Source organism: Sebastes fasciatus, chromosome 12 (genome assembly GCF_043250625.1).
Source record: "Sebastes fasciatus isolate fSebFas1 chromosome 12, fSebFas1.pri, whole genome shotgun sequence".
NCBI lineage: Eukaryota > Metazoa > Chordata > Actinopteri > Perciformes > Sebastidae > Sebastes > Sebastes fasciatus.
Genome location: NC_133806.1, coordinates 32,650,138 through 32,677,044, shown reverse-complemented (window position 1 = coordinate 32,677,044; position 26,907 = coordinate 32,650,138). Strand labels below are relative to the sequence as shown.

Here is a 26,907-nt window from a genome sequence, read left to right as displayed (position 1 = left end):
AATGAAGTCAAACATCTAACTGATATAATGAACTTCCTGAACAAGCACACTTGAAACGTACAACAAAATTTACATTATAAAGACATACTGTATGTGGACAATATATAAGAGCACTGGGTGTTGATGGTAATGTTGATGGCCGTTTTGGTAATTTTATATATTTATTTATTTATTTATGTTTATAATGCTTTCTTTATTGAACTCATGCTCATTAACAGAGGTACAGATACATAGACATGAACAAAAAAAACAAGACAAAACAAAAATAATTACATTTACATTTCAAAATGTCAGAGTTTGTGTTTATGTTACATACATATCATATTGTAATGATTTAATAATTTATAAGTCTTAATGGCTTTTTTGTTTTTAATACTGGGTATGATGGTGCTGTATTGTTTGAATTCATTAATAAAGTGCAGGAAAGTTGGCTTGCTTCTTGACCATTTTGTCTTATGAATATGGAATTTTCCAAAAATAATAAATATTGTATTGTATTATATACAGCATGTTATTTCCAATCTTATCTGACAGTCAGCTGTGAAGCTTTGCCATAGTTTTTATCTGAAGTGAGGGAACTTTCTCTGTTTTGATGTAAAGACTTTGAGAAGATTTAAATTCTTGTAATATAACAGGGTCAAATCTTGACCTTTGCACTTTTACATTGTGTAAAAAGTTGCAGAATTGTCACTTGTGCAAAATATTAGTGTGTTTCCTAACACCATTACCTGCTCCCGATGGTAGTTTTCAAGTCTCGATTCAGGTATTTGAATCAGCCGTATTATATTCTGCTCCTCTAATGTTCAAGCTACACTTTGGTTGAGGGGTGGTTGTGTCAGCGTGGGGGAATTGTGTTCAATCTCAGGCTGCCATACTGGACAAGGCAAAAGTAAAACAAACCTTTACATTGACAGTGTGACATGTTTTGTGAACATATAGGCCCACAGCTAACTATACCTCCCAGAATAATTGCTCAATATATTCCCCAATGCTCTCTGCTGTTTCCTGCCTGTAGAGTCTCACAGCAGTAGACGTAGAATACATAGAATGTGTGTATTTCCATATGGACACTCTACAATATGGTGCATTATGTTGATTTTGATGGAAATTGGGTTGACAATTTCATTCTTAGCACACAGTGTATGATGGATATTGTTAAATATCGGCATTGACAGCATGTTACCATTTGCTCCCATCAGCCCTTGTTGTTTTCTGAGTGAAACATCCTGTTGATGCTCAAACAAACAGGAAAGGAAACGTCCCAAATTATTTGGCTCAAGAAGAGGCACTCGTGCTTCGCTAAACTTAACTTACTGCCCTCCAAGTAGAAATAAACGTCTGCTATTTCAACAGAGGCCTAACAAACTGCTTTGCCATGGATACTATCTACATAACAGTGCAACAACACACCTAAGGAAAAAGGCCTGAATTAAAACATGTTCAGAAAATGACCTTTAAGCACTGATTCAGGCCCTCACTTTGAAAGTTTCCCATGGCATCTCTGTTCTATACTCTGTTAGCTCTACACTCTCTTCCAGGAAGCCTTCAGGTCTGCATGTGATTGTGTATTTCCTTGTTTAAATAAATACTTGAGTAAATGAGCTTGTACAAAAGAGCATGAGGGCCCTTTTGGCTCCAAACAATATGTGGCCCCCTGTGACAATAATGTCGCTCACTGACTGGTACAGTCAGGGATAGACCCGCTGGGGCTCGGAAACTGTGTGTTTTTACTGCCCCATACATAAACAATGCAAGTCTGCAGGGGGTTTGCTACCACAGGCCCCATTTTCTATTCATCACCTCGGCTCGTACACGCTCACGATTCTGAACGTGATGTTTTACAAGAAGGATGCTTATCGTGTGAGTTTGGACATTCCAGAGTTGGCACAAAATGATGACATCATTATGAGCAAAAACATTCGAGTTCATGACAATATTGTCAAGATCAGTCAGTTTTATTTTACATTTCCCCAAAAACACAACTTTGTCGAAACAGACTTTGTAATCTCCACAAGGAAAATGTGATTCAGAGGTTATGATCATCAGTTCCACAAAGTGATCTGTTCTTGACTTCCGGTTGAGCGACACCATGTGAAGACGTCAGGCTGAGCGCTTCACCAAACTTGACTTATCAAAGCAGAAATACATTCTCGACCAGTGTAAAGTGTCTCTGTTTAATTATAAGTGAAAGGGGAAGATAAAATAGCACTAGAAGCAGAGTTGTAACGTTAGTTTAGAACTTGACGGACCATGCCGCGCCACAAGACACAAGAAGCTAGCAAGGAGAGCTCGGGCGAAGTAGCTGGCAGCGGCCAAGAGGCGATTCTCCGTGAGATAAGGACACTGAAAGTGGAGCTACTCTTGAAAATTGACGAGAAGGCAGAGACTCAAGCCACTGAGATCAGAAATCAGTGTGGACAGTTAAGAGGAGAATTTAAAAATGCGATGGAGCAGTCAAACATGAAGACCACGGCACTGGAAGCCCGGGTGTCCGATATGGAGGAAGCAGGGAACGAACACTCAGACGCTATAACCTGCCTTCAACAAGAGGTAGCCCAGCTGAAGCGCGACGTTACCAGCCTGGAGCAGAAGAATGAGGACTTGGAGGCTAGATCCCGTCGCTGCAATTTGCGCATAATCGGTGTGAAGGAGAGACGAGAGGATGGAAAACATGTTCCAGAATTTGTTTCACAACTGCTTATGGACTCTCTTGGGCTGGATAAAGCTCCTCTGTTGGACCGGGCACACCGCACTTTACGGGAAAGACCGGGAGATGACCAGCCAGCGAGAGCACTGATAGTGCGGTGCCACTACTTTCAGGAACGGGAGTTGCTGATGAAGACGGCCATACAGAAAAAAGAGATTGTTACTCCAGATGGTGAAAGAATACGCATTCAACCCGACTACACCCAGAAGATCACCAAACAACGGGCTGCCTTCAACGAGGTGCGCGGTGAGCTGCGGCGTCTCGACGGAGTACGCTACGGCTTGTTTTACCCAGTGGAGCTGAGAATCACGACCACGGAGGGGATCAGACGGAGCTTCAAGGACGCCAAGGTAGCCATGGAGTTTGTGAAGGGGAAGCTAAAGTCATAAAATGAATGGATATTGGTGTACTACATGTTGGCCATTATATAACAGTGAACTACGTTTGAGTAATGTAAATGGCTATACACCGAGGCGACGAAAGAGGGATACAGCTAGTCTAACATAGATGGACAGCTTGGACAGTAGCCTGTTATTTATTTATTTAATTTTTTGGGGGTTTTGAAAGTTTTCTACTCAAAGATGAAGGTAGGCTGTTATTCAACCTTCTCACTTATGTTTGTTTAATTGAGGTTTTGGCATGTTTAAAATAGTGTGAGAAGCATAATCCTATCATAAGTCTGTTCGTTTTTGTTTTATTTGATATACCACCCACAGTTAAGGTGAGGTGATGGATGGGATACCTGGCTAGGGAGTTTTGTACTCCAAAATGATGATAATTTGGTGAAAGCCCCATTACTGCTTATGTTTTACATTTTGGAAAGGCTACTTAAAGGCTACTTAAAGGGACTGTTATGATAATAAGAGTAACTTTGTTAAAGAGAAATTCAAATTCATTTTTGAAATAATATTTTCAATGATAGTTTTGGTTGAAGCTCAAGCCTGTTGGAGGAGTTGCTTGGGAAGTAGGTTAGGAGTTGTAGCTGTAGGTAGGCTACTGGCAGCCTCCCGTTTGGAGGCCAGCCTAATGTTATATATATGTTGTTGTTATTATTATTATTATTGTTTTATGGTATGTTTGTATCCCACCCCCACCCCAACACTTCAGGGAGCCCACAATGCGATACATTTGAAAAGAGCAAGGAATGGTGGATAGAAATAACACTGTTGTGATGAGTTGGAACTGTCGTGGTCTTAACCATCCGATTAAACGAAGTAAAATATTTTCCCACATCACCAAACAGAAAGCGGAGATAGTTTACTTACAAGAAACTCATCTCCTCCCAAAAGACCACAATAAACTACTCAGAGGTGGCTTTTCCAAAATTTTCCATTCAAAATTTACAGCAAAGAGTCGAGGTACAGCCATCCTTATACATAGAGATGTTGTGTTTGAAGAGTCAAAAGTAATTACAGACAAGGATGGGAGATTTGTGATTGTACAGGGGAAGCTGTTCAATTTACCTGTAGTGTTGGTAAATGTATACGCCCCCAATTGGGACAACGTGAAATTCTTCAGTGACCTCTTTGCATGTCTCCCAGACCCGAATAGTCATCAGCTTATACTAGGTGGAGATTTAAACTGTGTATTACATCCAGTTTTAGACCGATCAAAATCTCTATCTGGGACGCTGAGCAGATCAGCCCGATGTGTAAATGATTTTTTACAAACTTATGGAATGGTAGATGCATGGAAATACAAGAACCCAACATCCAGGCAATATTCTTTTTTTTCTACAGCACACCAGACATACTCTAGAATCGATTACATTTTCATAGACAAGAGAATGTTGCCCTTGCTAAAATCTTGCGATTACACAGGCATAGTTATTTCTGACCACAGCCCTGTCTCTATGAAACTTAATTTCACAGACAATATACCATCAAGACGTGTATGGAGGCTAAACCCTAGCCCACTGGCAGATAAAGAGTTTGAGTCTTTTATGTCAAAGCAAATAGATTTCTTCCTTGAGACTAATCAGACACCAGACATAAGTAAACACACCCTCTGGGAGGCAATGAAGGCCTTTTTACGGGGCCAGATAATTTCATATAACGCTAATGTGAATAAAAAAAGAGTGGAAAGGACCAATCAACTCATCTCCAGAATAAATGCTGTAGATAGAGAACACTCTCAGAATCCCCATACCAACCTCTACATGGAACGAGTGGCATTACAAACAGAACTTGATATATTAACTACAGGGTCAGAAGAGGAGCTGTATCTAAAATCCAGGCAGAGGGAATACGAATATGGAGAGAGAGCCAGTAAATTACTCAGCCACCAGTTAAGACAAGCTACTGAAGCTGGATATATAGCAGAGATAGAAACCCCTCATGGTATAACCACGAATCAATTGGATATTAATAATCAATTTAAGAAATTTTATGTGGATTTATATACGTCAGAGTCTTGTGGTGGAGCAGAGACAGAAACTTTTCTTAACAATCTAGAACTATCTCCAATTAGTGAAAAGGAAAAAAAAAATCTTGAACAGCCTATATCAGCTAGGGAAATTGAGCTTGCAATTATAGGAATGAAAAGTGGAAAAGCCCCCGGACCTGATGGGTTTCCCATTGATTTTTATAAAAAATTTGCACTTAAACTGGTCCCCATTTTGAGAGATGTGTTTGCAGAAGTACTTGAAAAGAAGTTATTACCACCCACCATGACACAAGCCATAATTTCAGTTTTACATAAAAAAGACAAGGATCGTTTGAAATGTGACTCATATCGGCCAATAAGTTTGCTCTCAAACGACTATAAGATCTTAACTAAAGCCCTTGCATCACGACTTGACTCCGTCATTCACTCTATAATTCATCCCGACCAGTCAGGGTTTATCTCCGGGCGACAACTTTCTGGTAATTTACGTAGACTCTTTAACATACTCTACTCCCCTAATGGACCGCCCTTACCAGAGGTGCTGATCTCCCTCGACGCCCACAAAGCTTTTGATCGCATTGAATATGAATATCTCTTTGCAGTTTTGAAAAAGTTTGGTTTTGGTCCCACTTTCTGCTCTTGGATCAGGGTCATATATACCTCTCCAAAAGCGTGTATCCGAACTAACAAGATTATATCAGACTATTTTCCTCTTTACAGAGGTACTAGACAGGGCTGTCCGTTGTCCCCACTCTTGTTTAATATAGCCATAGAGCCCTTAGCCTTAGCAATAAGACAAGAGGTAAACTTGATGGGGATAAACAGGGGTGGCCACACCCATAAAGTATCATTATATGCGGATGATCTTATTCTTTATATCTCCGAACCCGAGACATCTATCCCTAAAGCCCTGGACATTATATCCAAATTTGGGAAAATATCAGGTTATAAAATAAATCTTTCCAAAAGTATAATATTTCCGATAAATGATCATGTACAGCAGTTTGATTTTGACCGGTTCCCATTCAAAGTAGCTAGAGACAAATTCACATACTTGGGTGTTTCGGTGACACGTAAATATAAGGACTTGTTCAAATGTAATATGTTGCCAGCATTAGAGAAAGCCAAACAAGACTTAAACCGATGGTCATTACTACCCATTTCCCTAGCGGGTAGGGTAAATTCCGTCAAGATGACCATTCTACCTAGACTTCTCTTCCTGTTTCAGAATGTTCCTGTGTTTATTGCAAAATCTTTTTTTAAGAGTTTGGATAAATACATATCTTCCTTTATTTGGAACAAAAACATTCCTAGAATTAGAAAAGCATATCTAGAGAGACCGAAAGATGCGGGGGGACTGGCACTGCCAAATTTTCTGCATTATTACTGGGCTTCCAACATTCATAAAGTTATTCACTGGGTATCAAGTTTCTATGAGGGCACAGGACTATTATGGGCTGAGATGGAACAATTTGTTTGCAATCCAGTATCCTTACCATCAATGCTTTGTGCACCACTACCTCTCAGCAAAAAAAGGCAGACAGTCAACCCCATTGTAAATGGCTCACTGAAAATATGGTCCCAGTTTAGGTCACATTTCAAACATAAACAGGCGCTCACTTTGCTACCTATCGTATCTAACGGGCTATTTCCACCTTCATTAATAGACTCTGCATTCCAGTTATGGTTCAGGAAGGGGCTACGATGTATAAGGGATCTTTTTCAAAATAATAACTTTATGTCTTTTGAGCACATTGTTAGAGAACATGACATACCTAAATCTCATTTTTTCAGGTATTTGCAAGTGCGCAGTCTAGTCAGAAAGCTTTTTGTTTCCTTCCCATCTCGCCCGACAAATGTTTGGATTGAGGAATTTTTAGATTTGGATCCTCTTGAACGTGGTCTGATATCTAGACTGTACAGTGAAATTCAAAGGGTGGCATCGCCTTCACTGAACCATCTCAGGGAACAATGGGGTAAAGACTTCGGAGCGGTTATTTCAGATAAAGTTTGGCGGTTTGCAATTGAACGGATCCATTCAACATCTATCTGTGTAAAACATGGATTACTACAATTTAAGATTATTCACAGACTCCACCTTTCAAAAAGCAAACTCGCAAAGATGTTCCCAGGAACAGATCCAACTTGCTCCCGTTGCCATCAAGACGATGCCACCCTTTATCACATGTTTTGGACTTGCCCAGCCCTGGTTCCACTCTGGACCGCTATCTTTGAAACCTTTTCATACATTTGTGGTAAAGAAATACAGCCAGACCCAACAATTGCAATATTTGGGGTAGCTCCTCCAGAAGTCTCACTGTCATTGGTTCAAGCTGATGCAGTGGCTTTTTCCTCACTGCTAGCGCGAAGGCTAATACTACTACAGTGGAAATCCAACAATTCACCGACGCATTCTCAATGGATAGAAAGTGTAATGACATATTTAAAGCTAGAGAAACTTAGATACTCAACAAGAGGCTTATCTAAGAGGTTTTTCAAAGTGTGGCGGCCTTTTCTCTTTTACTTTGAACATGGATATGTATCTAAACAGCAGATGTAGGCTCCCCTGATCCCCCCCCCCCATCCCCCACCCACACGTGCACACACACACACACACACACACACACACACACACACACACACACAAGTATGGATGTATAAATGTATGTTATTTTAGTAGTGTTCCACAATTTATTTATTTATTTTTTATTTATTTTTTATTTCTCTCTAGTATTTTAGTTACGTATGTACTTGTCTGATATGTTGTGCACCTTATATTGTTTGGTATGTTGTTTTGACTATGTACTTTGAAAAATTTAATAAAAAGATTTACACTAAAGTGATCTGTTCAAACCGATCCATGTTGAATGTGATGATAGTTAAACTTCACATGTAATTTCTATAATTTCTGTGTTTTCATGTATACGGTAAAAGGTTAAAATGACACTCCTCCAATTTTACAGTCACCTTACTACTGAGTCTATGAAAACAGTCGTATAACATCTTCTGTAGCTCTAAAGGAGCTTTCCGAAGTTTGAGAAAATAACCCTGATGATTTCTGGTGCTATGTTACTACTGGAACTGCAAAACAAACTAAAGTTAGAGACATTCATTCTTCTGAGGGTTCTACTTACTGATATATCTTTAATAATACTTTTAATTAGTGCGTCTGTGTGTGTGTGAGACGACAGCTTTGTGTGACTAAAGCTCTCTTGTGAAAGACATCTTGATCTCAATGAGAATTCCTGAATAAATAAAGCTGAAGTATTATATTGATAGGCTGTAATTCATACATGTGTACACTAACAGATTTCTTCCAAAATAAAGATGAGAGAGTAGACTTCATTCAAACACCATCCGGAAATGAACACAATCTACTGTATCACCACCAACATATCCACACATGCAGTACGTCATCGTCCATGTGTCCAAAACGTCAACTTTTCATGAACTAAGGAAATCAGTTCTGTTTTCGTCTTTGCATCACTACATTTTCAGATATTTAAACAGTGATTTTTCTTTGCAATGAAAAACGTAGAAGAAAGTCCGCACACTGTAGCTCCCTTTAAGTGCAATTTATTGGCACATCTTAGTGACGTACTGTATGCGCGCACACTACACACTGCAGAAGACTTCGTAGCTCTGAGAATATCTAGGGAATGTACAGTGGACGTTTGTGCAGAAATAAACGCAGCTCCTCCAGACCAACAGAGGTTTCCCGTGTCTTGTGAAGTGACGGGGCTCCGCAGAGAGAAACGTTATCGTCTCCGACCGGGTGCCGGTGTCTCCCCTGTTCTCTCCGGCCGCGGTCGGGAGGCTGAGGCAGGAAAAGCCAACACTAGGATCAGCAGTGATTCATGGAGAGACCTTCGTCTGGTCAGCTAACATTACTGCCAAGCAGCTGAAATATAGAGTGATATTGTGGTTTTAGCTGACGTGTGTCGCCTCACTGTGTTGAGCGATGCTCGTTCACGTCTATTTAGAGCGAGCAAGCGCGAGCAACAGGACGCTGACTTTCGTTGACTTAACGGCCACAGGTGCCGCTGTTAACAAGCATTTCTGATTCTTACAAACAGTCCCTTTAATAAATCTGCACAGAGACTCCATCTTAAAAGGTAAGTGCTCTGGTCACATGATACCGCCAGTGACCCAAGTATCCCACATATAATCAAACATAATGTTACATGTATATTACGCAAAACTCATATATACATAGTATGCAACAATATATACAAAAATTCAAACATTAATCAATTCATAATATAGGTAAGCTCTCAGCTCATAAGAATAATATCAAGCCCACAGCTGTCATACTTTCTAATTGGTTAGAATGAAATAGAGGCGTTTCTATATCAAAACTAGGATGTAGCTCCAACATATATAAGAGGAGGAATCTATACACATGAGCCCATGAATATAAAACAAGAAACAGATATAACTAGTCAGCGTCCACATAAATAATTGGCACAGTTCAGCACAAGATCACTACATCACTCATAGATCCTAGAAAAAAGACTATCGGGACATTTATTCCAGATTATCTGCATAATTCAAAATCACCAAGTTTGGAGCTGTGTGGTTTTCATTGGAAAGCGACAATATGCAACCCTTTTGTTTAAGATAAGCTAAGACTAACTTTAGCCTACAGTTTTCACATGTATAAGGGAAGAGTTCCAGATGATGATGATGAACACTCTTCGTCTCATGATGGTGAGGAGGAGTGACATGAGTCCTGATTCTGGTTGGATATTCCCCTTGAGGAGCCACTGTACAGTGTAGAGCTCAGACTGGGTTCTGTATTACACAGCACTGCCTGCTGGTCAAAGTTGGGAACTGCGCTTTATAGTAAATCAATGAAATGACTGGAATTCCATCACATCCAAAGCTCCAGCTTACACGTGCATATACAGTATATGTGGGCTTGTTATACAGATGTTTGGATTGTTACTCTGCTTCCAGCTGTTCTCTCAGTGTGAAACGACTTCTTATTGGATGAATATTTCTGATATGTGTCATTTTCAATGTCAAGGCAACGAACACTGGCTCAATGTAAAGAGCTGAGCCAGTTTTCACACTATGGAGAGATAACTAAAGGCAATATGTGGAGCTTTAACTGTCTCTCAGGAACATGCTATGATCTGCTCTCAGGTTTGAAGGACTCTCTCTCTCTCTCTCTCTCTCTCTCTCTCTCTCTCTCTCTCTCTCTGCTGTAGCTACCTCAGGAGTTTGAATGAGTGTCTCTCTCTCTCTCTCTCTCTCTCTCTCCTCCTCCTCTTCCTCGCTCCTCCTTATACCCCCCAAACCATCCCCTCTTATTAAAACAACAGTCCAATGTGTTGTAGCCCGGTAAAAGGGCTTTGGGAGCCGAAGCAGCCACAAAGGAGGCTCCACACACGCACACGCACACACACACAGCCGTCTGGAAGGAATTAGACAGCAGAGAGACTTCTGGCCACTTCTCTGCGCTGTGTGTAACCTGGATGCTTGGGAAAACTAGAGAGAGAATACCTACATGCCCCTCAAGACTAATGATCTGACTCACATTTGATTATTAGAGTCATTGCTGGAAATTTTTTTTTTTTTTATTCAGATTATGATAGACGCTGCCAGAGTTTTTGTAACTTTTAAAGAACTTTTGAAATATGAATGAAAGTGTCAGAAGTTGATGGAGAAAAATATTTATCATTTTTGCATAGTCTACTCTTTATTTATACTTTTTTATATGAATGGTGCCAAAGTTGACTGACATGATGTCTGCGTGTGTGCACCCCAGAAGCATGCGGTGTGATGACTGCAGACAAACTGGTAGATACTAGTCGTGAATACTTGTTGAGCATCCAGCTGAGCACACTTAGAGGAACGGGCGTCAATTTTTTTTCATCTTGTTAATGAGGATCAATTTCAGCGGCTTCATGAGACTCATTACTACACAAGTGTCCTGTGAAACTTTGTCGAGACTTTTCCTCTCCGTGGAGCGGTCCCAGAGCCGCCGGAGCTGACCGCATCCTTCTCAAGGACGAACCAGAGGACGACAGCTGATCCAAGGTAGGCGGCCGTTGAGCGTTTGGTCTGGTGAGCCTGCAGCCTGCTGCTCGCTGAGAGACGGTGATAGATGCTCAACAGAAGCCACTCATAATTAACTGTATTTAATTATTCTTTTGGACACGTTGTTGCTCCAAACTTTCATTTCAATATATTCAGATATGATGTTGCTTTCATAATTTTAAATAAAAAGGGTGTTGTCAAATATTGAAGCTCAGTAAAGGGAGTCATGCATGTCAGATGTCACTTTTTTCTCTTCATGCGCCTTAACGGGTCGTGCGTAAAACGCGCAAAGCATCTCTGGAAGGTTTTAAGTTGAATTGCGTCTTTTTTTTCTTTCTCAGATATTAGATACTGCATTAAAATATTCCGACATTAAAACTTAGAAAAAGAAATGTCTCCAAAGTTGAATATGTCTGGCACGAACATCTGCATTCCTCTTTGCCCAGCTGTGCCAGCTGTGGAAATGTGCGAAACATATCCGCCCAGATTAGTCTCCTAATCATACAAAACTACACGAGCCACTTATCGTCAGCCGAAGAATAAACTATGATGACGTCGCAAGCCGTAGGTCAACGTCATTGTCTGAAGGTAGTGTGAGCCAATGGGAAGGCTGGACTTGGACACGTCCAGAGTGCCTCATGGTTGGAGCGCGTAATTTGATGACTAATGTGAAAGACCGGCATGTGCGCACACGTGAAGACTGAATGGCCTTCAGGTTTTATACAATACTTCAGTAGTTGTTGATAATATTGTACTCTGAGTGGCGGGGTAGTGGTGGCAGACATTTACCTCACTGAAATGTTCATCCAGTGGCTCTGATCTTGTGTTAGTGATCAGATAGATGCATGCAAACATGCCTGAAAGCTTATGCAGGTGCCACCTAAACACAGCCACATTAAGACGTCATTTTTGCACATGTCTTGCTTGCACACCCACTACACATTATACACTAATGCAAATGAACATCTGTCACACTCCTTTGACATACTGTCTTCCTCCAATCCGTCTACACTGACCTCATTGTGCAGATGCCAATATTGGCTCCTATAAAACCCACACAAGGAATGCCCATCTGTGAGTTGGATGTCTAAGCATTCCTGCCATTGATATATGATGTACAGTACAGAGTTTCTACCCTACACATGGAATCTACTGCCTACTAACCTGCAGTTATCTTTTCATGATGCATTCTAGACTAGTGATTACGCTGTTCAAGCTGCAACCACGTTGATATCCACCTGTACGGAGTCATGCAGCATTTAGTCCGCTGTCAGTATGAACATGTCAATGTGAGAGGTCCCCGCGTCCCCTATCACACAGGAACTTCTTAAACTTGCCGGCTTTTCCAAGAGTATCTAAATACCGTTTATCCAACACATGTTGTTCACTTTAGCTGCTCTTGTGCAGTGTTTTAAATGTGTCCACTATCACTGTACCTCTGTAGAAACTTTTACAGTAGCTACCACACTAATTATTATTAATGTAAAATGCACATGTCAATTTTTAAATTATAGTTTCAGGACAAAAGTTCTTTGTGTAATCAGTGCATGTGTGGACCTCTGTCAATGCACACATGTATCCAGACTAATACCAACATACTGTCCCTAATCTCAGCCCTCGGGGGAGTTCCTCTGCTGAGCATTTGGCTCCGTGTGCTACAGTACAGAGAGGAAGGCAATCCATCTCTGCTGCCTGTTAGTGGAACATGAAGCACTTAAACAGAGATTTAATTTGTATGTGCAGCAGTGTGGGTAGTCCATGAAGGTTGCCTGCTGTAGTTGGTGATGCCAAAAGAGGAAGAAAAGTAACTCTTTTTTGCACTCTTCAATAGGTGACTCAGTTCACTGTAGACCCATCATTGCTACAGGATGTTCTTCCGCACAGCGCACAGAGCAGTTTACTACTCAACAGAGGAAGGCATTCCATGGCTGGTCTCCATTAGAGCACACAACAAGTCCCACGTGCCATTACTGCTCACAGCATGGGTCCTTCAGGGTATAGGGCCTCGGGGCCGGCAAGGTATAACTACTTGAGTTAGGATATAGAGTGCATATGTGCAGCAGCCCCTCCCAAACACACAACACCACCTCCTACCTACCTCATCTATTCTGCATTAATGCCACAGTTTGTTTCCAGGTTCCCCTTGGTAAAGGAGGCAGTGAAGCAGCCAGTAAAAGTGAAAATTTGGATGTCAGCGAGGTTCTGAGTTAGATTCCCACTACCTCATACTGAGTCACAGGGTCTCACAGGGAGCGATGATGCCAGTGTTAATGCATAGGCCCAGGAGTTTACGGTAAAGGAAGGAGCTGGAGAAAGGAAGCTGTGTTTGAGTATCGCTGGCTCCTGGACATTTCCATGTTTGATGTTATTGGTGATAGATAGCAGATAACAAAAGGTCAGCAATTTTAAATCTCATGAGTCACATCGTTGCTTTCTTTCAGGCTAGCTATGGACTCTGTCTCTTATGCTATCTGTTAGCTGTAATTAACTGTGGTAATACAGAACCATGTAGGGAGGAAGTCCGTTATTTATAACTGTCCACAGACAGTTATACCACAGTCAGATAAGGGATGTGTTGGATCAATGGATGACAGAGACAGGCTGGATGCATAAACGGAGAAACCATTTAAAACTTTTTTTATTCACATACAGAAGCTTTTTTCATACGTGAGTGAAGGCTAAAAAATATCATTTTTGCTGTCTTTGTGAAACTATATACGACTGAAAACCAAATAAATAACCAGGCAGATGAGTGGCTGCAGAGCGAGGCATTCTCAACTGAGTCGCGTCTGTAATTTGGCTGAAAATCTTTGGAGTCTGCCACAGCGACGTAAGTCCAGTGCCTCAGCTGGCAGTGATCTGAGCCAAGTGCCTCCAGTCTATTCTCCTCCTCCTTCTTTTGGTGTCTGCCATCCCTCCCTCTCTCACTAACTCACTTCCTTCCAACCCACTTTCTCTCTTCTCTTAGTGAATACTGTAGTCCTCTGCTGCTCTTCCTCGCTCAGTCTTCCTCTAACACCTACATCCGTAGTATATGGTTGCATTGCTTCCTTCTGCTCATTCACAAAAAAAGGAGAGCTTGAGGGATGAGTCAAACGGAGAAAATGCCAAAACACCAAACAGCATGGTTTGGCTTTGGAATTGAACGAATTTACCACAATGTTTTATTGAATAATGAATTACAGCTTCCCTGCCCACCTTCACTTTCAAATCAAATTAAATTAAAATGATGCAACCCCAGCTGTTGTGGTAAAAGAATGAGATGACGCACAACGAAGAAAGCGACGTAGAGTAATACAAAACAGTCTCCAAGGATGTCGTAACCTTTGTGCCTTTGCCAGTTAGAGCCTTATCACACTTGATTCTAATAGCATACAGAAGGTGAGGAAATAAAGAGACAGGGAAGGTTAAAGTCATGTTGTAACATGGTACCTCTGCCAGTTGTGGCCCTGTTCCAGTCATGTACAGTAAGGGGTGGTGGTGGTGCAAAGTGGCGCAGTGGGAGGTGTTACTGTTTAGCCCTGGTTCTCATAATGACAGCCCTCCCACAACAGCAGCGCACTGTGACCACATGGGGGGTTTATGAGAGGGAGAAGGAAGAGGAGGAGAAAGGGGAGGAGTGAGGGGGGTCGACCACTTCCTAGCGGCGCCTTTCAAAACTCCTGTGACCTTTCAGTTCAGTCGGAGTGAACAGTTTCATTCATACTGGAGTCTAAAACAGCACAGCATCCGTTTCACAGCAATGTACAGTAAGATGATGAATAAAAGATACAGCTACATGACAGTTGTTGATTTTATATCCATATATTAAATATACTGTATATATACATACAGTATATTAAATATACTGTATGTATATTAGAGCTGCAACAATTAATCGATTAAAGTATTAGCTGTCAACTATTAAATTAATCGGCAACTATTTTTATAATTGATTAATCGGTTTAATTAAGTAATTTTTTTAAAGAAAAAAAAATGTCTAAATTCTCTGATTTCAGCTTCTTAAATGTGAATATTTTCTGGATTCTTTCCTCCTCTGTGACAGTAAACTGAACATCTTTGAGTTGTGAACAAAACAAGACATTTGAGGACGTCATCTTGGGCTTTGGGAAACACTGATTGACAATTTGTCACCATTTTCTGACATTTTATAGACCAAACAACTAATAGATTAATCGAGAAAACAATTCACAGATTAATCGACAAGGAAAATAATCATTAGTGGCAGCCCTAATGTGTATATTTGACATTTTTTGCCATCTAATACTGCATTCATGCTATCTTTTGAGACTCAACAAATTTTGTAGTAGACCTTATATCAGAAAGCAGCTCAAGAAAAGTAGACAGGAAGTGTCGAGCCGGCCTTGAGTGTGTCGAGTGTGTCTTGCCAACAAAGTCAGCAGCCAAACTCTGGAGTGTTTCCCAGCCGCTCCCTCTCCTCTGCCTCATCATCTGTTTACTGTAGGAACATATGAGCCCCTTTTTTCCTGCATCCTGCTGCAACTGTCACGAGGGCCATCCCCACATTTAATGCTTTTAAAATGCATCCTGGCCTTCTCCAGTCCTGCCCAGCCCTCTCACACACACAAACACACACACATTTTTGTTTTGTTGGCAGAACATCATGCGTTTGAGATTTCAAAGGTGTGTATGACTTGCAGCAGGTCTGGTTTTCCAATAGCATTGAGTTTGTCCTACAGTATATTTCTCTGATGGATCAACACTAAGAGGCTTTTAGCGAACCATGAATATCCTTTACATTAGCCTTTACATTAGCCTGTATATATATATATATATATATATATATATACATATATATATATATATATATTGTAGGTTGGTGGAGATAATTGTCATAACTAAGCCCTCAGTTTATTATATTATAGCCCTTTCTCAGACTTCTTCATGCCCAGAGTGTACCAGCCACAGGTGATCACTCTTCAGAGCAAGCATAAAGTTTTAATATGAGTAGCACTCATCTGGCCAGAGCCGCTGATTTATGGCTGTTACACTTCCAGCCCAGTGACTGCTGAGTCACAACAATATAAAGATGTAAGCTTTATGTTATCTCAGCTCCACACAGACTAGCAAGCTGTCTTCTTTGGCTCTGCTTCAGAGTTATACTGCAGAGAATACAGTAATGACACACACAAATTCACATAGTACACATAAAGTAGTTACTGTATAAAGACACACACACACACACACACACACACACACACACAGTCTGGCGAGCCTTGTAATATTTTATGTCCCATCACAGGCCTTGGAAGTGGGACCCTGCTGGCAGGGATTCCTCTGCTCTCCTGTGACTTTAGTCAAACCATCTCTTCCTCTCTTCAGCACACATACTGTACGCTCACACACACACACACACTAACATCTCTTCCTGTGTGCATGTACACACACACACACACACTGGCTAAACAAAAACACTGTTTATGCTTCACTCACATTTTTGCACATAAATACACACGTGCACATGGCCAGCGTTCAGGAGCAACACCGAGACTTAATGGCATTCACATTTACCGAGACAAGCCACATATATATATCTGACATCTAACCACTGTTATATAACGTACATAAGGCATATTACAGCATGTGGAAATTCTCATGTCTTTACTAAATCACTTATTAATTTAAATGGGTCACAGAGTTCCCTACGTGCAGTACATACCTAAAATGCTTAAAGGCAGGGTTGAAAATGTTCTCCAGTCTACACTATTTGTTCTATTGGTTGAAATGGTCTTTACACCCCGACAGCGATCCATTACTGATGAGCTCTGAAAAACGACCGGAAAAGAGCCGTCATCTGTAGCTGCTGCAATCCTGTAAAAACGTCTACCAATCACTGCCTCGCGGTCTGCTTGGAAAGAACCAATCAGATGCCTCCCTGCCTCCCTGCTCGTACTTTACCCTTGGCGTGCACCAGCCTGAACTCAAAGCGCGTCGCCGCCGTACGTTTACTGGAGAATGGAAGAGAAAACTGCTGCGGTTACTTGTCATGAGGTAGCGTTGTTGAGTTGAGGTCCTCTCTCCGCTCTGTGTCTGTGAAGTAGTTACGATGCGGCGGTGCTCGTGCATGTGTGTTTGGGGTTTAGATGGAGCTCCAGAGGCGATGCTACTTTCAAATTATGCTAGCTTTCCAACTTCGTCGACCCTACCTTTAATCTGAAACTTAAATTAATGTCAAACTTTTGACACACAATTATACATACTTTATACCAGAAGTGTGAACTCGAGTCACATGACTTGGTCAAACTCGAGTCACAAATTCAATGACATTAGCCTCGACTTGACAAAATCAAAAACTCAACGTGGACTTTCACACCAATGACTCGTGACTTCACTTGGACTTGAGCCCGTTGAAAAAAATACATGATACCTTCCTTTTAGAAGGATTAACAAAGTATGTTATTTATAAAGTGTACTACGAGTCAATTCATTTACCTTCATTTCCTGAATCAACTAACGTTAACTCTATTCATTCCCAGAAAATCATCACTTAATTCCCCAGATCCACTTTGTTTGAACCAGCCCGAAAGCATCCAATCAGGTTTGCAGGAGAGAACCATGAAAAACGAACGTTACGTTACTGAGCGCTAGTTGGAAAAAATTATACCAAAGATAATTTTGATTGTTGCCAAAACACACTACACGGAGGTAAAAAAAAACCAAATTGCAGCATACGACGTGAGTCGAAAATTACAGACGGAGATGCAAATGGCATTATATTTAGTGAAGAGTGCAAGTTTAGGACTCAAAACTGTGTCAGTCTAGACTTGGGACTTGAGTGGAAAGACTTGACACTATCTTGTGACTTGCAAAACAATGACTTGGTCCCACCTCTGCGTTATACCTATGAAGAATGTTGAATTCTAACTGGCTAAAGGGCATTTATTTCATATAATTGCATGGCATTGAAAAAGGGGTTTCTGTCTATGCATCATGCATTATTAGCCATGCTAGCGGCGTGGCTCTATGGATGGAAATACTTTTCTCTTGGTTGGTCCTTCCACCAATTTGGTCAGAAATATCTCAACAACTATTGGAAGGATTGCCATGACATTTTGTACTGACATTCATGATCCTCGGATGATGAATCGGGCTGACTGTGGTGATCCCCTGACTTTACCTCTAGCAACACTTGTAGTTCAAAGTTTTCGCTTATTCAGAAAAATATCTCGGCTGGAATTTTGTTCCCACATTCATGGTTCCCACCGTGGTGGTCCCCTGACATCCACCATGAGGCTCACATTTGTGGTAATCCCATCAGGACTCTTCATCTTGTTTGTCAGTAACCACACAACTCATTGCCAGTTGTTCCTTACATATTGGACAGATGTTTAACAAATGTTTAGAGCGTGTTTATCCACAGTAAAGATCACAGTAAATATGTATTGTACAGAATTGAATAGGGTTATAAGCTCAGATCATGTAGCTCAAATTACTAAAAGAGATCACATGTTGATTTTTATTGTCTCCAGAGATGTTCTGCTCCACAGTGATACAGCAACAGTGGGAAGTACGATTACCAACATCTAGTTTCTGTTACAGTTGGAGGGTTCAGTTCCTTGCTCAATGGTGCGTAGGCATTTTCCCACCTAATCCAGGTATTCAAACCAGTTACCTTTACCCAAGTGAACACGGTTCCAACATAAAGGCTGCTGCCATTCCTAACTGTCGGACATGATCTGTAATTAAGTTTTCACCAGAGGACAGAACAAGACAACTCATTCATTCATTCATTCATTCATCCATCTCTCTGCTAACCCACCGTCAACTCTCCATCCACGCTTGACTTAACATTTTTGTAAAATTATCTCCGATACAGAGCCAGGGGGACTTTAACTCCAGAGACTGTTAATGACGTTAGAGTGAGTCTGCTGAATCATCCAACCCGAGGTCACCGTAGGGTTGGACACACACACACACACACACACACACACACACACACACACACACACACACACACACACACACACACACGCACACACACACACACACACACACACACACACACACACACACACACACACACACACACACACACACACGCACACACACAGATAGTGATGGGGTTCCATCCCTCACATGTGCCATGATATAAAAACAAACAGAAAGCCGGGCTGATATCATCCACATGTACTAATGACACCTTCAACTCGCACACACACACACGTCATATACCGACGCACGTCAATGACACTTTCATTGTCACAGATACTCCTCTGATTAGGGGCTTTACGTCTCAGGGGCTGGGGGCGACCGTTGCGACTGATTTTTTTAGTCTGCAGTTAATTTTCCTGCAGTCACTCTGAGCTAATTGTTAGTCTTGACCTTTGCATTGGATCACACACCCATGAGGGTGTATGAGATGCAAAGTTCCATTCTGCGAAACATCTTTTGCTCAGACAGCTTTTTCTGTGAAAGGAGGGAAGTCCTGGAAACTCGCTACCTGATCACTTGACATTTGCTACAAACTTTATTACTTTTAAGAGAGAAACCAAATCCTGTTTAATTCAGCGACAAACCTGAACTCATGTCTAGCTTTAGAATGTAATGTTTTTAAATGTGTTGCTTTATTGTATTTATTTATTTTTCCTGTACTCATTCCTGTTTTAATCTCTTATTTTCACAAAAAGCCCTTCTAGGGACAGGTGTTGCAAATTAGCATCCGCTATAAGCACTGTGATACTTGCATCAGATAGCTGTTTTTAAATTGTCTATGTACATTGTATTTGTCCCTATAGAATAAACCATACCACCTAAATAAACCATGGAATGAAATTAATGCTATGAAGACCAAAGCATCCTAACAAGTGGCAACGTCTGTCTGAGCTGTGTCTCTTTGCACTGAATCACTTGAATATGTTCGACAGTTGGTCTGCAAAGAGAAAATAGCAAAAACTTTACATCTGTGGATTACGATCTGATTTGAATTTTGTATTTTTAACCACAAACTTTTAACCAGAGCGAGCATGTCATGTCACTAAAGTGCGGATTAAGAATAAACAAGCAGTCAAAAAAGCAACAAACGCTATGTGTAGTTTGCATGTTCTCCGTGTGTCTGCAGGTGGTTTCGTCCAAATTCTCAGATTTCCTCCTACAACCCAAACACATGCAGGTTAGGTGAACTGGAAACTGTAAATTCCCAGTAGGTGTTGAGGTATATCAAAAGATTTGTGATGACTTCCTGTCCTAATACCAAAGATTTTTATAATATAATATATAATCCAAACACGCCTGGGAACGCCTCGGGATCCCCCAGTCAGAGCTGGTTAATGTGGCCCCGGAAAGGGAAGTTTGGGGTCCCCTGATGGAGCTGTTGCCCCCCCCGTGACCTGACCCCGGATAAGCGGTTGAAGATGAAGCTGATGAAAATATAATCCAAACATTCAAAAACCATTAGATACCTATAATTTACACATTTATATATCAGTCCAAAGTGGATGCAGGGAGACAGGGTGAAGGAGTTTGTTCCTCACACCTTATATAGCTGTAAAACGTTATACACACATACGTGCACAAACTAAAGGGGGGTCTAAGGTGAAACGCACTCAGCTTAACGCAATTAATAATGTGTATTTTTACATACACACACTCTCCTCTCTCTCTCTCTCTCTCTCTCTCTCCCCCTCTCTTCCCTGGTGTAATAAGCTTTTATATGTGCATTTGTGTGTATGTGTGTGCGTCAGGGGTCTTGTAAATGAGCGGCTGACGTTAAGAGCCTCGCCACGTGCCAGAGGAGGCCTGCTACGATGGTTGTGGCTTTCTCATCCAGTGATCAAATGCACAAGGCATTATGTCTGAGCCAAGGGGTGTGTGCACAGATTCCTCTCTCTGCTGCTCTCTCTGTGTCTCTTCTCCTCTTGTAGTCTTTCTAGATATCAGTCTGTCTCTCTTTTCCTTTCTCTCTGCCCCTCTGTCTTTACGATTCCTTCTCTTTCTCACCCTGCCTATAGCTCTCTCCCTCCCTCCATCTGTCTTGTGTGTTTAGGTGTGGCGTGAAGAGCCCTCTGCCAAATCACAAACACTGCTGGGCTTTGTGTACTCTGCTTTTGACGGCTTTATTGCTCGTCCTGATTTACATGCTTTGCTTGTCTTGACTAAACGTACACATGTAACTTACACATAATGATATACGACGATGAAATATGCACGGTAAGGCTCATTAAACGGCACCAATGCAAGGGCACCAAATGTGTCAAAATGATGTCCCACAAGGGGGTGCCCTGCTGACTCAGCGACCGTAGAGGCATGCTTTGACCTTCACAATGTCAAGGGGTCAAACTCCTGTCGATCTTTCCTCTATGCTATGAAAAAAAGCATGTTCGTCATAATGTTTAAAGCGATATAATGTCCTCCATCTCTTCACTGTGAATGCTTATCTTTGCATCTATTTAGTCGGAGAAGTGATGTCGTAGTTGTCCTTTCTATGGGGAGTCACAGAGGGGGAAGAGGCACACGTGCAGCATTAGAAAAATCTAAAAAGCCCTTGTCTTCTTCTTCTTCCCACGGAGATATAAACAGATGACATCACAGGGTGGTCCGCTCTGCGTTGAGCCGAGCTGAGCCACGCTGAGTGGGTCTCCGCCGGTCTGCCAAACAGATGGCGGTAGCAACGTAATGAGGGCTGGAAACAAACTTCAGGATACTGAGCAGAAGATTTAGTGCAGTGGGGCTCACGTCGCTCAGAGTTTAGACACAAAAGCTGAGGATGTTCTTTTCTGTTCCCCACATAGAAACACACAGAATCATCTTTCAAAATCAGAGTTCCTCACCTCCGAAAATCTTTTTGAACCAGAAGAAAAAACATAAATCATAATAGTTTCTCCCGGGCATTTAGAGAGCAGTCAGACGTTTGGCAAGGGGCGGCCGGCATGTTGGTTAATTAGGTCAAGAAATCTTGTAATGTGCGCCCACCCACACTAAAGGAGAGTTGGAACAATCGGCTACTCACAACTGTCTGACATTTAGACAGGGATTTTGGGGAGGGGTAGAGGGGAGGAGAGGGGGAAAGAGGGAGTAGAAAAGGGAGAAGAAACTTTACTGCTTTCTCTACCTGGGTTTGTTCTAATAAAACAAGGTTGTGTGTGTGCCATAGAAGAGTGAAAAGCTTTCATATGCTGCATCTTAGTAAAGCTTAATAAGTTCTACTGCTGCATGGAAGTCAGCGTTTTCTATGTATGCTGCGCATAATATACTTTATACATGTGAACATAAATGTTTTTCACGTGTTTTTTAGTGACGTTTGTGACATGTTTCCTGTACTTATGTTACGTTGTTTCCGTACATATATCTTACTTAGTTCACGTACTTATTTTAAGCCCAACTATGAGGTTTTCGTAAAACCTAACTATGTGGTTTACTGTGGAAGTTACTATAATTGTTGTTGCGTGGCATACAAATGGCACGCAAAAAGCCTAAAATGCGTCCTCATGACATAGGAAGTCACTTTCTTGTTGTTGTTTAATTTAAAAGGAATGAAATGGCATCATCCAATAGCATTCTGCTTGTAATTAATACACTAAAACACAGTCATTTGTGTACTTTATTGACTAAATGTAACCCTCCTCTCCTCATTCTGTCCCCTAGATGAAGTGTCAGAAAGCCCTCACCTACCTGCGGATATTTGGGACCACCATGTTCGGCGTGTCCCTCCTGGTAGGCATCTCCACGGCCTACATCATGGGCTACCAGTTCTTCACCACAGCCCGCAACCACGTGTCCTTCGGCCTGTACGGCGCCATCTTGGTCGTCCACCTCACCATCCAGAGCCTCTTTGCGCTCTTGGAACACCGAAACATGCGGCGGTCCTTGGAGACGCCGATCAAACTGAATAAATCCTTGGCGCTGTGCATCGCGGCGTACCAGGAGGACCCGAACTACCTGAGGAAATGCCTGGTGTCGGTGAAGAGGCTGACGTACCCGGGGATCAAGGTGATCATGGTGATCGACGGGAACAACGAGGACGACTCGTACATGATGGATATTTTTAAAGAGGTCATGGGAAGGGACAAATCGGCCACGTACGTGTGGCGGAGTAACTTTCACAGCAGGGGGCCCGCGGAGACAGACGAGAGCTACGCCGAGAGCGTTCAGCAGGTCTCCAAGCTGATCCTGAACAACAAGTGTGTGTGCATCATGCAGAAGTGGGGAGGGAAGAGAGAGGTCATGTACACACCCTTCAAAGCACTGGGGAGGAGCATAGACTACGTGCAGGTAAGTCAGTTAAACTAGAGATAGATATTAAAGGAGAAGTCTGTAGTCATTTGCAATCTGCAACCTCACTGCTAGATGCCGCCAAATCATACACACTGCACCTTTAAGAGAGGGGTTTAAATGAGAAGAATAAAGGAATGATTAAAGGGGGGAAAAGGGGATAGTGGAAATGAATAGATTGAATTTAAAAAGGGAACACAAAAATGGGAAGAGAGACAAAAAGAAGGAGGGAATGAGGCAAATTAGACACCATTATATAACAGATAAAATATGCAGTGGTATGTGCCTGAGTGATTTACACACAGGTAAGACAAGGACAGTTGACATCAGTGTGAGCTGAAAGTGAAGAAGAGAGATGGAGAAAGAGATGGTTGTAGACGGGAAGGGAGGGGGGGGCTCTGCCAAACCAAACATGGGGTACACAAAGAGTCTTTTGTGCTGCTTTTACTGTAGACGGACGGTGGCTGTGTGCATCGTGTCGTGAAGTGTAGCGTGAAGAAGGGGCGGCAGTAGCTTATGTCTAAGTGTAATAACAGACCTGTTTCACAGAGCTGAGTGTTACATCATCTACATGAGAGGTATTCAGAGTCAGGGCCCAAAACTGTGTCAAAAAAAGGTTATATGTGGTCTGCTGGCGAACAATCTGAAATAGCTTAACTGGAATAAGACAGACCGATGTAAGTTAATGACGCTTTAATTATATCTTTGGAAAAGCCAAGGGGTGTTTGGCTGGCAAATACAGTCTAATAATGCTAATATTGTGTGGTGGTGGTGTGGCTTAAAATATGAACAGGAGTTAAAAACATTAACCACAGTGCCAAGCTTGGCAACACACAGGCTGATGAAGTACCAGGAAACCTGTTTTTATCCTGTACCCAGTCAAATTAAAAATAAATATGAGCTGTTGTGGAAATAGATAGTATGGTTGGAAGTAAGAGCATAGTTATATCCCATTGAAGTGTGAATTATATAACTTCCATAGTTTGGCCAAAGTGTCATCACGTCATAATAGTTCTGTAATATTCAGCTGGTCTCAAGACATCTTGAGCAATGAGCAAAACTGAACCAAGAACTCATTACTCTAATAACATTAGAATGATTTTAATGAGTTTACATTACAAAAAAAGGGGGACTTCAAGTTTAAAAACTATTTGATATGATGCTGTCTAACACCTGCAGCTGGATGCAGCCTGCCAGAAACCCTCTGGTTTAACGGAGATTTCAAAAGAACCTACTTTAATCATGCCAGTAGTGTTCAACAACTGAGGGTTGCATGCCTTTTTACTATCATCAGGCTCGGCCTGTAACAGATGTGTCTTTTTAATGGGGATTGGAGGTTTGTTCTCATCACCTGATTTTGTAAGGGAGGAAAATTACCATTTATAGAAGAAGATGGAGAGCTAAAAAAACAAAAAAAAGAGCATCAGAAAGATTAGTTTAAAGCAGTTACTCTTTGTTGCAGGGTCACTGGCCATATTGTCAAGTAAGTTTTATTTATAAAGCCCAATATCACAAATTTGCTTCAAGGGGCTTTACAATCTACAGTCCTTAGACCCTCCGTTCAGATAAGGAAAAACTCCCCAAGCTGTGTACCTTTCTACATGACTGTAACACGTGACCTTTGGCCCTAACTCACTGTCTGTTTTGTGTGTTTTACTCAGGTGTGTGACTCTGACACCATGTTGGACCCGGCATCATCGGTGGAGATGGTGAAGGTTCTAGAAGAAGACCCTATGGTCGGAGGCGTCGGAGGAGATGTACAGGTTGGTTACAACACTACGAATATTTTCTAATTCCGTGCAAGTGACAAATTTTACAAACTGAGCATTTCATATAATTTTTATTGTGTTAAACCTCCAACTTCCTCCCTAGATCCTAAACAAATACGAGTCGTGGATCTCCTTCCTGAGCAGCGTGCGGTACTGGATGGCCTTCAACATTGAGCGGGCTTGCCAGTCCTACTTTGGTTGCGTGCAGTGCATCAGCGGGCCTTTAGGAATGTACCGGAACTCCCTCCTGCACGAGTTCCTCGAGGACTGGTACAATCAGACGTTCATGGGGTCCCACTGCAGTTTTGGGGACGACCGCCATCTCACGAACAGAGTTCTGAGCCTCGGCTATGCAACCAAATACACCGCCCGATCAAAGTGCCTCACCGAGACGCCGATCACATACCTGCGGTGGCTCAATCAACAGACTCGATGGAGTAAGTCGTATTTCAGAGAATGGCTATACAACTCCATGTGGTTCCACAAACACCACCTGTGGATGACTTATGAGGCCGTGATCACGGGCTTCTTCCCGTTCTTCCTCATCGCCACCGCCATCCAACTCTTCTACCAAGGGAGGCTCTGGAATATTCTGTTGTTTCTGCTCATCGTGCAGGCGGTGGCGCTGATCAAGGCCTCGTTCGCCAGCTGCCTCAGAGGCAACATCGTCATGGTGTTCATGTCGTTCTACTCAGTACTGTACATGTCGAGCCTGTTGCCCGCCAAAATGTTCGCAATAGCGACAATCAACAAGTCCGGATGGGGGACCTCTGGGAGGAAAACGGTGGTGGTGAACTTCATCGGTCTGATTCCTATATCAGTTTGGTTCACCATCCTCTTCATCGGGATTATCTATACAGTAATCCTGCAGACTAAAAAACCCTTTCCTGATTCAGAAAAGATTGTCCTGGTCGTCGGGGCGGTTGTCTACGCCAGTTACTGGGTCATACTGTTGATGTTGTATACAGTGCTCATAAATAAGTGTGGGAAGAGGAAGAAGGAACCACACTATGATATGGTGCTGGATGTATGATCATCATTTACCACTGAACTCTCTTTTATGGTTGTTTTTCACTCACTATACAGATGTTTTTCAGATGCAGAGCAGCTCTGGAGGCAAAATTGGTTGAGTTCAACCTAAATGGGCAAAGAACCAGGGTTCTTTCAGACTTGAATGGGAAAAAAAACATGCAAAGGACAGTGGCTGATAGTGGCTGCTTCTTTCTGTTCATTCGTGAAAATGGCATTCATGATTTTGGAAAAGCATGCTAGCTAATTAGTTTACCTATTAGATAGATACCTTGAACGTGTTTAGCTGAAGATCAGCTACTGTAAACTAACTAGCTGAACTTGATTGCTCAGTATGGCAACATTAGCAAGAGTGCTAGGCTTTGTAATATTAGCTACCTCTTATCCTTGTCATTTTCACTGGGTCTTCAGTCAAACATTTGCAACTCAGCCAAAAGAAACTGTGGATTTTGTATCTCCACCCATTGGGGTTAAACTTGACCAGTGCAAATATTTTACCTCCAGAGCATGAGTGTGTCTCAAAGAAATGTTTGTACATCCTGACTAGAAAACAAATCTACTTATTGCCCCCACCAAGGGAAGCCAAAAAAACACTGCCACATAGCTTCAAGTTCACGTCAAACTGAAACCACCAGCATCCTGCCCTGCCAGGCTGTCTCCACTGTCAAGGATTACATACTTAACTCTAAAAGGCAACCGCCATCACTATGTAGTTCAGGGGTCTCCAACAAGTAGCTCGTGAGC

General features: G+C 41.9%; 1 protein-coding gene and 1 long non-coding RNA gene across 2 annotated transcripts; both read left to right on the top strand.

The window, feature by feature from the left end:
• Nucleotides 1–3,595: 3,595 nt before the first annotated feature.
• Nucleotides 3,596–7,738, top strand: LOC141779752 (uncharacterized). The gene is made up of 2 exons (XR_012596418.1): nucleotides 3,596–3,716; nucleotides 4,066–7,738. It is a non-coding gene; the product is annotated as an uncharacterized LOC141779752 (long non-coding RNA).
• A 2,706-nt stretch (nucleotides 7,739–10,444) lies between these two features.
• has2 (hyaluronan synthase 2) lies at nucleotides 10,445–26,419 on the top strand. Its single transcript, XM_074654756.1, has 4 exons — nucleotides 10,445–11,137; nucleotides 22,739–23,365; nucleotides 25,027–25,128; nucleotides 25,238–26,419. The coding sequence occupies exons 2-4, from the start codon at nucleotides 22,739–22,741 to the stop codon at nucleotides 26,165–26,167; spliced, it is 1,659 nt and encodes a 552-aa protein (XP_074510857.1). The 5' UTR covers nucleotides 10,445–11,137; the 3' UTR covers nucleotides 26,168–26,419.
• The last annotated feature ends 488 nt before the right edge of the window (nucleotides 26,420–26,907 follow it).

Excerpts from the sequence above, each read along its gene's own strand:
- has2 (XM_074654756.1), top strand. The coding sequence starts at position 22,739 with ATGAAGTGTCAGAAAGCCCTCACCTACCTGCGGATATTTGGGACCACC. Across the intron at positions 23,366-25,026 it reads GGAGCATAGACTACGTGCAG|GTGTGTGACTCTGACACCAT; the intron begins GTAAGTCAGTTA and ends TGTTTTACTCAG. Across the intron at positions 25,129-25,237 it reads GCGTCGGAGGAGATGTACAG|ATCCTAAACAAATACGAGTC; the intron begins GTTGGTTACAAC and ends CTTCCTCCCTAG.